This window comes from Dromaius novaehollandiae, chromosome 5 (genome assembly GCF_036370855.1).
Source record: "Dromaius novaehollandiae isolate bDroNov1 chromosome 5, bDroNov1.hap1, whole genome shotgun sequence".
In the NCBI taxonomy this organism is placed as follows: domain Eukaryota; kingdom Metazoa; phylum Chordata; class Aves; order Casuariiformes; family Dromaiidae; genus Dromaius; species Dromaius novaehollandiae.
In genome coordinates, this window is record NC_088102.1 from 36,294,648 (window position 1) to 36,308,447 (window position 13,800).

General features: G+C 36.1%; 1 protein-coding gene across 1 annotated transcript in view; it reads left to right on the top strand.

The window, feature by feature from the left end:
- Positions 1-5,021: 5,021 nt before the first annotated feature.
- RYR3 (ryanodine receptor 3) overlaps positions 5,022-13,800 on the top strand; it is a 272,262-nt gene continuing 263,483 nt past the window's right edge. The window contains exon 1 of the mRNA XM_064512440.1: positions 5,022-5,105. Within this exon, the coding sequence (XP_064368510.1) occupies positions 5,055-5,105 (51 nt within the window). The 5' untranslated portion in view covers positions 5,022-5,054. The remainder of the gene's footprint in view (positions 5,106-13,800) is intronic.

The following is a 13,800-nucleotide window of genomic DNA, read 5'->3' on the forward strand; positions in this document are numbered from 1 at the left end:
CTGGAAATGGCCAGCATAGCAAATCTGCTATTTCTTTGTGAGGTTTTTCATTTCATGTATTGTTTCCTTTAATGACTTTTTAAAATTTGTATATAAACCTCTTTATGTTTAAGTGGAGCATGAAGATTGCAGAGCAGTTTTGGTATTTGAGGACCCTGGGAAGATTACATGGGATTGTCTGCTCATTTTAGGCACAAAAAGTGTTGACTGTGGATGAAAAATACTGTGGCAAGTATTTCTGATATAGAAACATAAAAGTCATGGAAAGAAAGTATACAATAGCAATATTCTGTCCTCATGTAGTGTGTGTTCTTTTTTTTTCTCTTAGTGCATGAATTTAAATTAAAGAGAACATTTCAAATACTGAGATGATTCTCTCATTAAACTAAAACAATATTATTATCATTATACCAAGCTTCTAGCAGCTGAGCTGCACATCAAAAATTATGATTCCTTCTGTTCTCAGTTATTCCTAGGTTTGATTCTAAGAAGAAGGTGTAAGAGATGAAAATGTGATATATGTTTAATATTAGAGCTTAGATAAAAGTTCACTCAGGCTTTCTGTCGTATTGGAGTAAAGCACACACAGCTTTTATATTGAGAATTCTGATGTATTCACATTCTACTCAAAAGTACATCAGTACTGTCTTGTGAACATGGCTCTTGATTAAAAACACCAGCTGCTGAATTTGGTCTTATGAGTCCAGTCAAGCCATGTATTTTTCTGTTGAAATTCAGAGGGTTTATAGATTCCTAGCTCTCTTTCTCATTGAATACCTCTCATCTTCTCCCCAAGAAGCCTCATAACACATCAGTTATTTTTTATTATATTAGAGTTGCTACCTGTTTCATTATAGCTTCAAATAAGCTCAATGAACTTCTCGATGTCAAAAGATAAAAGTGATTTTTACATTTATTTAAAATCTTACTTCAAAAGTCCTAATGCACTTCAAACTTCTTGAAGAGCTGAAGTACTTGATTTTTAGTAGCAAATAAAAGCTGTATAGGTGAAATTACAAGTTGGTGTAGAGGACCTTTTAAAACAGCATTTAGATTTTAGCATTTACACTGTATAATCAGCAGAGAATACCATTTTGAATTTTAACCCTACAGACTCTTAGGTAACTGATGTTACCCCGCCTTTGAAAATGCCAGCAAGTATGTACTTACTGTTATGAGTATTGTGAAGTCTTGGGCTAGATTTTTTTGATCAGTCTTTGATTAGTAGTGTAACCCAGTCTTCTAAAATGTAATATATACATGGCAAAAGATGGGTTAGACTCAGATATTTCTTACTTACAACAGCATAGATGTTTACTTCCTTTTTTAAACTTCTCCATGCTACTATTTTATTGCCAGGCTACTGCCACTATAAAAATTCTGAATCATTATTTGGCTCATCAGCAGTGATGCTAAAAGTTAACCTACACAAGAACTCATGTGAAGAGTCAGTGTGAATCTCTTAGCAACAGGGAAGAGCTTCAGTGTGTTGGAGAACAAGCAGAGCAGCACGTCTGTGCTGAGTGTAGACAGAAAGTTTACTTTAAGTAGTTTTGATTCTTTTAAATTTTGTGGGCAAGTTTTTGGATAGTTTTAAAATGGTGTAGACTGTCCAGAATGTAATCAGCAGCAGAAGTACTCAAGTGTAGTTTTATGATTGATACAAATAGGATATCGTAAACTACATAGTTTACATCATAAGCGAATAGTTGCAGTTTGGATTATTTGGCCTTTATGGCTTTCTCGGTTGAATACTGTACCTTGTAGTGAGATAAAGATTAAGGCCAATATTGTCAAATTTCATCTCCAGTAAAAGTAGTTTTACTGTGTATATATACACATCTGATTGTCTCCGTGGAATGTGTGTCTGAAGTGTAGTTGTTTCAGATTGACTTACTCAAACTACCGTGCCCTCAAGTAATTTTCTTTCGATCGTAGCTTCTGTATATGAAGAAAAAGAAAAGGCAAATTACTATTCTGAAATTGGAAATGCAAAGCGTTGTATTTTGTGTAAATAAGACTTTTGATTAAGTGCAACAGCCAAATCTCAGTCTCGCAGAGCATTGGGGAAAGCTCAAAAAACCCGACAGCTATGACTTCTTGAGGAGACCATAAATTTCATTATGCTATAGCAGTTGAGTATATTTCTCAGTAAACATGTAGGCATAATACCAAGCAGAACAGAACTAAGGAATACAAGCACTCTGAAATGGCTTTGCAGTTCACTTGTAAATTTTAAAAACATGAAATCTAACCAAAATGTTTCACTTACTGTGGCAGGCGATTGTTTCCCATAACAGTGCATTGGCTACTTTGTAGAACTGAATATCAAACACAGAAAAATAAAGAGGGACTTGTAAAGACAAAAACAAAGCTGCTGATGGAATTTGGAGTCAGAATTTTACTGTCTTATATGCTCTCTGTTACAGTGCTAGAGGAGCTATCAATATTCATTTTTCCATATGCTTTTTCTGTTGATGTTAAAAATACAAAATAAAATCCTGGCATGTTGATGTCAGTGGAAAAACAATAACCTCCATGGCTACGCTATTGGAAAATATATTTGTGTGTGTGTATATATATATATAAATACAAATGATGTAAATTTAATACTGTTTTACTCAGGAAGTATGTTAAAGAGCGTTCCATGTGAACAATTTGGATGGAATACTCCAAAATAAAAGGAAAACATTTTTGAAGAATGAGTTTTTTTCTGCTCCATTTGATTCAGATGGATTCATCTCAGCTCTGGATGTTAAGAATTTACAGTGCAGAATTGTTATTCTAGTAAACGAAATAAAACTGGACCAACAGATGTATCACATGACATAGGTTTTTTTGGGTGTGTGTGTGAAAGAAATAGAGTAATTGCAGTTTTTGTGAAATCTTGCGGCGAGTGTTCTGTCTTACACATACTATTTTCTTAGGCTTTGGAGTATTTTTTGTTTGTGATCTTACGGTGTAAAATGGTACATCTAATAGGGTATGGTATAAGACCACACAAAATCTATGCATGTGATGATAGCTTTTCTGATATGAAATATATGTACCAAATTTATTCTAACTGTAAAAGTACAGACAAGTATGTATCATTTATAGGCCTGTGTAACTGATCTGTTTTTCAATTAAAAACAGTGCCTTGCCTTGATTTTTAGGTAAGACGTTTTCCCCATTCCTTCAGTTGAATTTCTCTGGGGTACCTACCTTCTAGCAACCCAGAGGAGGATCTATGGAGATTTGCATTTTGTATTAAAGAGGAAAGAGGTAAAACATTCATTCAAAGATGGTTGAAGTAAAAAAACAAAACCCAAAAACACCCCTAGATGTTCAGAACACTTTTTCTGCCCTCTCTCCCCCACCACATTGCCTTTTTTTGTACAGAATTCATTTCTCTTGCTCGCAACAGCAGACAAAAACTGCTGGAGGGGAGGGGGGCCGGGGAGGGAAGAAGAGATTTGCAGGGCTCTAGATAGCCTCTATGATCAAGTCAGTGAGAGGCTTTGGAGGATCAAGTCAGAAGCGTTTGAGTTGCCTTTGGCCCTGAAATTCCCTTTTGCTTACTAATGAGATTGTTAGTATTCTCTCTGCTACTACCCAGAGAAAAAAGATGAGTTAAAACATTTTTGAAAGAGTTTTGCTTGAAGGAGAGAAACTATTGGGCATCTCAGTGTTTGGCTTTTAGGTATGTTTAATTAGAGAAATATCAGAATACTATTATATTTTTTTTTATGGACTTCACGTAATTTGTAGAAGTGGACGGTTGTACATAAATATATTGGTTTGTGGACATAGTCCATCTAGTTTTGGTTTTGACTGTGCCTTACTTGTCCTACGTGACCTCAAGAACGTTGTTCTCCTTTTACTCTTATGTGTGTTTCTCATTTGTAAAGCAGAAACATGCTTTAGCTAACTCAAAAAAAGGCGTGATACACATACAGTATTCTTTTGAAGGCATGTGTCCCTGTAAATATGGACAGCACAGATTTTGGATGTGGCTTTCTGGGGAGGGAATGTATGGGTAGGCTGTGACTGCAACCTTGTCACAAGATGCAGGATCATGTAGTAAATTGGCTGGCTAAAGCCTTCTTATTGCTCTCCTCCTCCTCCCTTTTCCTTGCTCCCTTTCTCTTTTTCTCCCTTCCCCTCAAATTTAGACCTTAGAAGCTTAAATTTGGTCCTGGAGATGATTTTATTTTTTAATCATTTGCTAATATTGAAGTAATAACAAGAAATCTGTTATTTAGGAAGATTGTTTTATTATTTAACTTGGATTTAAAGCTATTTTAAGTTTTATTTTAGTATTAGTGTAGTTTATACGTTTTGAGCTAAATTTGTACAATCTTGTATAAATTAGATAATCAGGTGCAGTTTTAAAATGGTACAAATAAAACCTTTGTCATCTGTAGTATATGTATAAATGCTATTTAAAATGATAGCACAAATAACTATAGATAGTAGGTTCAGATCATTAAATCATCCTGGAAATTAGATTTGCAGCTGCTTATGCAGAGAAGCAAGAAACGGAAGTTATTGTAAACAAGCTGAAAATATCTGCTGTCAAAACCAGCTTGTCATATGATCATCGGATTCATATTCTTCTGCTGCACAAATCAGTAGCTTCAGAGTTGCTGAATTTGATAGATTTCAGTGCAAAATTGGGAACCCTGATATGTGAAAATGAAAATGTGAGCTGTGTTTTTATTAACACTGCACCATTGTTGCTGCTGTCGGCAGACATTGTCTGCCAAGGAAAAAAGAAATGATGTGTATAATGTTTCCTGCAATACCTTAACAGTAGATTTTTCCTCTAGGATGGGGAGTAAAGAGAGAAAAGGAAGGGATTTGCTTGCTATGAGCTGGAAAAGCAGCACAGTTGGTTCTGGCAGTGAGGGGGTTGACTGACAGTCTGCAGTGCAGTGGAGTTAGCTGAGCTCCCTATATGGCTGTGGATTAGCTATATGCTAATACTGATAGGAGAAGAGGAGGTGTACCGAGCGCAGTGAGCTGCTGGTGGAGGCAATCAGAGTCTTAGCAGAGCTGACTCCTCAAGAGCCATGGCTGAAGGGGGTGAAGGAGGGGAAGATGAAATACAGTTCCTACGAACTGTAAGTATCTGCTTTTCTAGGTCACGTACTACATGTTTTTGTGTCTTGTGTCTGTGCTTTCTCTGTTGTATTAAAGTGTTATTCTGTGCTGGGCTTTGCTAAATGGGAGAATTGATTTAGTCAGTGGAAGAAATAAAGCAAGAATGTGAGCTTTGATAGCATCAGATGCTCTCAGTATGTTCTTCCTTGAATCTGCTCAATAGCTGGTTTGGTATAAGAAGACCTATTTCCGCTGTAATCTCCTGTGTTTGAAGTGTCCTCGTCAACTTTGTACTTGGGTTGCTAAATGTAGCGTGCCAAATATCTGACCTCTGAAACTTCTGTCTGTGTTAGATTTCACTGACATTAACAGAAGCTTTGCAAATAGGAGAGCCTTAAAATGATGAATAAACCAAGCAAGCCCTTGATGACCCTTTCCAATAACCGTGCACACAGAAGCACATTTATGAGTAGGGAATACCAACAGATGTGGAGCTGGGGGCTCTACAAATGTTTTGGGATCTCTTCTGTGTTTAAAAGAGGTTTATTTTAAAAGGAGATAAGGATTTCTCTAGGAAAGGGTGTTAATTAGTGAAACAGCTTTAACTTGGTGTTATTTTCTATAAAGAGCCCTCGCACCATTCTTTCTTAAAGCTTTACACAAATCTAATATGACAACCAATTTGAACTTTTAAGCAAGTGGTGCTCATGCAGTAACTTATGGGAAGGGGTTAAGATCTTTTTTATTTGTTATCTTTTCTCATGTGTTATTTTTACCCTGCGAGACTATGTTTTGTTGTATAAGTAGCATGGAAAAATTGCTGTTGATATGTGTATTCTGTTCTCTTTCCATACCATCTTTACTGAAAAATGTTCCAGAACCAGTCTCCCTTAGTTGATACAACTTTTGAAGAATAAGTTTCCAAAATAAAATGTGCTAAGTGCCCAAAGTAGTAAATTGCAAGCCTGATCCCTGAGAGGGGGGAATAGAAGGGTGGAGAGTGGTGGTGGCTGCTTCTGCTTATGTAAACTGTTAGGTGTGATGAGGTGTCACTGGCACTTTCAAGCATGTGAGAAGTTCGTGAGGTGAAAAAACGGATTATTACAATGAAGAATCCTTTTCTACATCCCTTTCCCCAACTCTACTTTTTAGAGGTATCTTACAAAACTTAGTAGACTACTCAGTCTTTAGGAGAAGCATTTAAAGCTCTGTTCATCTGAGAGCAGAGCTTTAAATGCGTGTCCTTCATCCTTTCACTTTCCAAGATGTTTATTTGACAGAACAGTCTTCGGCAATGATGGAGTGAGGGACCTTGCCTCTTCATAGATAGCCTGTTTATGCTACGTGCGATGGCAATTTCTGCTGCAGCTCATTCTCACACTTGTAGAATTCTATTGCGCTTCTTCCCAGCAGTTAGAATAAGGTGCTAAATAGAGATGGAAGGCCAAAAAAGAAACAGGAGTGTTTCTTCTACTTGGTGTTAGGTAATCTTCTATGGTAAGAAAGCAGGCTAGATTTTTCTCTTGGAAGCCCCAGCTTCTTGTTGCAGTGAGCAAACATACAGTAATTGTACTGCTGTCTCCTCTCCATACAACTTCCTTCACCTCATGGAGAAGGGATCAAAATCATTTCTCAATACACTGAGAAAGGAACCTTTTATAAGGTGCTGGTGCTACAGTGATGTAAGCCTTAAGGACTTTTTTTTACAGATTTTTACTGCTGTATAAACACTATGTTTGTACATACAATATGAGGTATGGTAGCTCTTTAATACTCTTCCAGCATCATTGTTGATCAGTCAGGGTCTTTCTCAGATTGAAATGTGTTTTGGGGAATTTGGATCGCTAGTGAATTTTCCTGAGGCTTATGTATTTAAATCTTTGGAAATTATTGATCTCAATATTCTTATTTTTGAGTCCATAGGAAGAAGTGTTCCAGGATGTTACTGAGGCTGCTTTGCTCCCAGATATAACTCTTTCTTGGTGAGGTATAAACCAAGATAAATCTCTTTGAAAAAAAAAAAAAGTTATAGGTTATTTTTGGATCAAAAGAGCAGGGATATTAACTCTTAAAAGTCTAGTAAAATTCATTTTTCCTTCCTTAAAGGAAACCTTTCCTTTTGTCCACCATTTTCTATGTTTTTTTTTTTTTTTTTTAACTTCCATGTCTAAGTTATTACATAGTTTTGTGTATCATTTTTTTAAGCCTGTCTGGCCACGTAGAAGGGCTAGAAACACATAAAAATGATACCTGTCTACGTTTGTAGGAGGCAGCAAACTTGTGACCACTTTGATGGCCAGCTTTTCAGGGCAAGAACATTTTTACTGTCATCACTAATGTACTAGTTTGTGTTTGGTACTCAGTTGAAGCGAGTCCCAGTGCTTCTGCAACAGTCTTTATGTGCAACAGTGATAGAATTTAAAGGAAAATTTTGCTAATACAGTGTAAATGCCTTTCTTCATTTTTCCCTGGCTTGTAAATTAAGGGCAAATGTAAGTAAGTACACACATGCACGCGTGTGCACACGTTTTCTTTTTACTGCTACACTGCCACTGTGTCTTTCAGTTAAGAATTTTTTTGAAGTTTCCATTTTATAATAATACTTGGAATTGTGTCAATGTTAGTTGTCTGTTGTTGGTTCCATCCAGCTTTGACTATGGATATTCAGCGTATGTATGCATCTATACTTTGTCTTGTGTGTTTGGAAGGGAGAAGTAAAGCATTTGTTATGCATGTGTAGCATGCAACACTGACATCTCTTAGTCTCCTGCTGTAGTAGTGTTTGTTCTTTAGATGACTTCCCCACTACCTTTTGTTTATTGCTTCTTGCTCTGGTGTGGATACATGAGAAATTTTTGAAGGTAAGATATTTCTATGCGTTAAGTGAGAATAATATTAAGCTGTGCCGTTTCAGTTAACCTGCCGAGGGATGTAGGGAGGACCCTATTACCCTTGGCAATGAGTGTAAATCACTCTCATAGCTACTTTAACTTTACTGTTGTGATTAAAATTGAGAGTCCTCTGCTCCCTGGAATATGTTCTGAAGTTCTTTGTCGTTCTCAGTGCTGCCAAATTAATCAAATATGAGGTAATGTCTTGGAACGTGTAGCACTTTCTCTATCAGAAATACCTGCACAGTCACTTGGTAACAGAGAGCTTGATGGAGCGGGAGCGTATGAAGGCCCTCCAATGTAGAGGAGCAGTTTACAGATACCTGTAATGAAGCATACTGAAGTTACTTTCCATCTCAGAGTTTGTACTATGGTGGTGACATTGGCTAATAGGCATATTACAGTGTTATTTTTCTGAAATTCATCATATTAATAGTGTTTCCAGATTTAATCCAAATTATTTTTTTTTAGGTGGCTCATAACACATTAGTCAGGAAAGTTTTGCCCTGCTTTCTGTGGATCTGAACAGATTGTGCATTTGTGTTGATGGGTATGAATGTGTGTGGATGCATTTGTGTATGTGTCTGCCTATGTGTGACTCTTTCCCCAGCTGCTTACAAATTCTCCATTTCTCTGAGTGATTAAAAACAGTGGCCTTAATAACGTTTGATTCTTCTCTGTTGACTTTTGCTCCTTTAAGAGCTTATCTCAGTGACCTAATTTTAAGTTCTGATGAGCATATCCGGTCATTATCTAAAAATTTACAGGTAGGATGGGAAATTGTTTTCTGTCATAGACTGAGTGTAGCTACCAGTTGTATTTGAAAGAAACAATAGCGTTTTGCTTTCTTTTTCTTTTTTTCTTTTTTTGCATGTTCCCATTAACCAAGACCTAGAATGGGATATTCAGATTTAATTTTTTTCAAGACCTGGTTCATGTGTATGAATTTACACAACTAGTTTATAGATTTTCTTTCTTTAGATATAGTTTTTCATCATTTGGGTGTTAAATTATGGCTCAGAATCAAGATAGCTGGATGGCTTATGCATGTTTATAAACATGCAAATCCATTTTCCTATCTACATTGCTGGAAAATGAGCTCCTCAATTATCAAGACACTGCAGAGGAGATGGGGAGTTATCTCAATATTGATTTTACAGTACGAATAGTTTGAGTCCGTGTGATATGAATTAATTATTTAATTGCCTTCACTCTACTGCCAAATATTTATAAGAAGTGACCGCATCTTGCTTTTATATTTGTTTAATTTTAAAGTGCGTACTAAAGCATTTCAGTTTACCCTGCATTAATAATGCATTAAGGCAGTTCTTTAGATGCTCCTACCATATGTTGTTTTATCAGGTCTGTGTTCTTAGTGAGGTATCCCTAGTGATAAACCAAAGAGTAAGTGTAAAGCGGAAACATTGAAATGATTCATCTCATAGAGCAACTTTGTATCCCATAGATGATATTAATAACTGGGTACCACACCTGCACATTGATATTCTTTTTCAGGTTTTTAGCACAGCTCTTTGGGGCTTGATTCGGTGTTATGGAGAGTAGTTACTCATAGTGAGGTCAAATCAATGGAATTTTCCCCAAACTCCTTATACAGGAGCTGGCACAGGTTCTACATGTTGCTTGAACAGCAGAATGTGTTCCACAGTATTGTCTTTAAATTAATCAGGGCATTTTTTTTGTTGTCACTGAAATGTACTGCTTTTTAAAGTAGTGTAGTAGTGGTCCTTCAGCCTGTCATTTCGTCTTAGGAAAAGGATAGAAAGAAAGGAAGAATAGCATTGCGTAAACCTTGAGTTACTTCTAAGGACTAGTGTGTATTAGGGGCATAAATGAATTTTGAATTAAAACTTTGTCTATTTATTTGTCTAGCTCTCTGCATTACATCTCCCCCTTCTATTCTTGTTGCCACAGTTTTTAACAATTGTATAATAGTCCTTGCTATAAGAAAAAGAAAAAAAAAAACCCTTTTAATTCTTACATCTCTCTCTTCCACTCTATCTCAAAAAAATCTCCTTTCAGTTACATTTCTTTTTGCTTCTTAAACATTAGTTTATCACCAGCATAGCTACTTAAAATCACTACTCTTGCCTCTTCCATTGATTTCTGCCATGGAAATCATACCTAAATTTATGAACTTATCCTGAGTTAAGCTTCATAAAACTCAGCATTCTTCTCTTGTAAATAGAGTTGCTCCAGTCTTATCCTGTTTCTTTTCACCCATTGAATTACTCGTTTTCCTCCCTGCGAGTGTTTGTGAACAGGTTTGCCATTGGTCACTATCAACAAATTTCAAAAAAAAACTTGCACTCATCATTTGACTAGTAGAATTTCCTTGCCAAAGGTTTGGTAATATTTGAAGAAAGATATGACTGACAATTTGATAAAATTTCTAATGCTGACGTTGTGCATCATATGCTGTAGAGTACTGTTGGTGATAGTTTTTGATAAAGACAAGTTTTTCCACAATTCATTGTAACCTCTTTTCAAGGCAGAATTTTTAGAAAATGCTGTACTATATTATAAACATGACAATCATGCCTTCAGACTGTACAGAGTATCTGTTCTTACCTCTGTAAACACTGGACTAGTGGCTTCCTATGTATATCAAAATCAAATCTCCAGATCACTTTTTAGCAATTATTTCTCTTTCAGGGTGAAATCTTGTTATTTAAGCAGCTATTTTGGGCTTTACGCAGGGAGTAGTTCTTTGGGAAAGTTGCACCACGTTTGGATGAGAAGGGAGACACCTAATTAGTTTGATTTGTTTAAGGTAATGAAAGTACGTTGAAATGTATATTATGGTTGGAATTTTATAGCTACTTTTGAGAAAAGATGGGCAAGTGATGTAGTCACAATTGCATTGTAAATTCATAGAACTTTGCATGATTTGGCTTGATATGCTTGGATCTGCTTTCTCATTTTCTCAGGCTAATATAGGCTTATGGAGTTAGGATCTGGAGGTCTGTTCCCAGCTTTTGGTGCAAATACAGAACAGATGAATGTTTGTGCCCCCAAAAGCTTGCAATTAAAAATAAGAGAAAAGATAAGAGAAATGCATACAGGGAGTATAAAAAGACAGTGAAATGATATCCAGCATGTTGTTAGGTGCTTGTTTCTGCATGCTAATTACAGAAACAATTGTGAAGTAGACTTCCTGGTGTCAAGGGGAAAAGAAAACTTTAGTAAAGATTCTGAAGAAATGAAAATGCTGGGTGATTGTTGATGGGAAGAATGTATTTGGTAAAAAGGGCAGTACAGGAGAAAAGGCAAATATATTTGCTTGAAAATGTAACAAGTGGACAATGAAGACTTGTATCATGATCAGGCAGAAGTGAAAGCTGGCTTCTCTGTGTCAACTGAAAGACAGATGAGTTGGACACACATCTGAAGGTCTTGAGATTGCAGGCTGCTAGTGGGGCTGATACACCCTTTGGATCTGATTCACTGATCTCTTATGTTTGCTTTCTCTTTTGGGTCTTTCTCACTCTTACATTTTTCTGTAGCGTGGATCTATATGATAGATTATAAGCCTAGTTTTTCCTGTAAGGAAGTAGAGCAGTATCATTCAGAGAGGCTCCATGTTGGATTATACATAATGGTCTTTTAAAAGCCATGTCAAAATACTTATGCTTCTCCTTTTCTGCCTACTGAAATTTTTCTCATGGCAGTAACAATTTTTTCCTCTATTAACTACACGCATTAAAGTTATGTGTGTATGTTCTCTCTCATCTTCCAGTATTAGGTACTGTGGGATGTTACATTTGATGAATCAAAATAAGTTGCAGTTTTGTAAGCCTGTTCCTATTGACCCAGTCTACATCAGTTAAAAACAAAACAACATTGCATTACCTGAAATAATGATGCTTATCATACTTTACTAGTTTTTCCCAATAGCTTAGATTCACAAGCTGCTATTAAAAAATCAGTGCATGCATTATAATATTATTGCATATAATATTACATGTATAATGCATATATAATATCATAAATACAGTTTATTGTTACAAAATAATATAAGACTGTATATAGTCATAGTAGACCTAACTCCTAATCAGCTTCTTGCCACACACACACTTTTTTTTTTTTCCTGGCAGGATCAGTGACAGTGTAGGTCTGCTGACTCTGTCAAATCCACAGCAGAAAAGTGCAAGCCTGTAGCAGTAGCTCAGTGCTTAGAAATAACATCGAATTTGTGACAAGCAAGCAAAAGTCTTCAGTCTCACCTCAGAACCTTAGCAAATTAAAAGCCTTTTGATGGGATTTGTGACCAAGCAATGAATCCTAAATTAACACTCCAAGCGTATATTCCACCTTCTCCCCCCACCGTGATTGGTGGCCCCTGGCAGGATTGTTGTCTACTCAAGCCCTGCTTTTTGGTGTCTGAGCAGGAGTTATGTCTCTGGTAACAAACTGGGGGCTTGCTAGTGAGGTTCCCACGGTTTTATAGCATGCAGAAACTGCATTGCCTGATCTCTGTGCCTTTTTCTAATCCCTTGCTGTGCTAACTGGGTATGATTCATATTGAAACCCAGCTGTGAGTACTGCTTATTTCTCAGTTCCCATGACAGTGCTGTGACCACATAGCCAAATGCTGCTAAGTGCATTAGATACAGATTCCAAAAATTAACACAGAAATGGAAGCAGAGAGAAGAAGGAAACTTCATTTAGCACACAGTTATTTAAAATACATTAAATTCAATCACAAGACAGATTTAAAGTCATGTATTTCTCTGATTTCACTCATGAAGTACATATGGTACTTAATAGCAATGCAGATCTATGATAACTACACACCTCTGTAGATAGTAAAATTATCATCACCATTTAAGAAAACTATTCCAAGCACAAGAACACTATAAAAGATTCAGAAAGAAAACAACTATTGTCATTAATATATACCTCAGGGAATATTTTGATTTATTTGTTCAATATAGAAATTTAATTTTAACATTCTCTTTTTAATGTCATTAAGTCACCAGACAAATATTCAATTCCATATGCCTATGCATTAGTCCTGTTAAAGCATCTTTAGAGAACAGAGTTTCCTGCACACACAACAAATGATCAGCTATCTTGGACAATCCAGGCAAATTGTGTAGGATATGATACAGCAACAACATGAATAGCTGTGTGTCATCTTGAGTGGTGCTAATTCCTATTGACTTCAGATTATATTAGCAAAACTACATAGTTCTTTGCAGTGCTTTTGTCACAGTTACCATAGTGCGAAGAACAAGTAAGCAACCATGCAAATCTTCATAACCAAACTGATTAATATGTTCAGAGATACCTGCAGGAAAGGTGACCCTTGATAGAAAGGTTGTCACTTGGTAATAAGTATATATTAACTACACTATGAATTATTAGAGTCCAGTTTTACAATGTAATAATTTTCTTCTGAAAGAGTAAGTCATATAATCGCTTTCTAGAAAACCAGTAACAGTCAAAGAAAGGAGTCAGTTTTGCATTAGTTAAATGTTATTTTTGGAATTAATTTTTTCCCAGCAGAAACTAGATACAAAGGTTTATTCTTCCTTATTCTTTTTAGAATGAGAGGTACATAATTGTTTGTCACTGGAAAATAAGTGGAGACTGCACAGATTATCCTTTTAACTGTGCCAGCTTCTGACAGAAGATATGGAAGTGCTATTGTGTATACTATTTGCTGTTTGATACCCAATGTATTGTGGCTCATTAACAATAAATTAAGTGGGGGACTTTAGAGGCGTGAAGTTTGGACTGTGGCCTCTACATTATGAATAGGATGGACTAGACAGAAGTATGAAAAAAGAAGGTAACTATG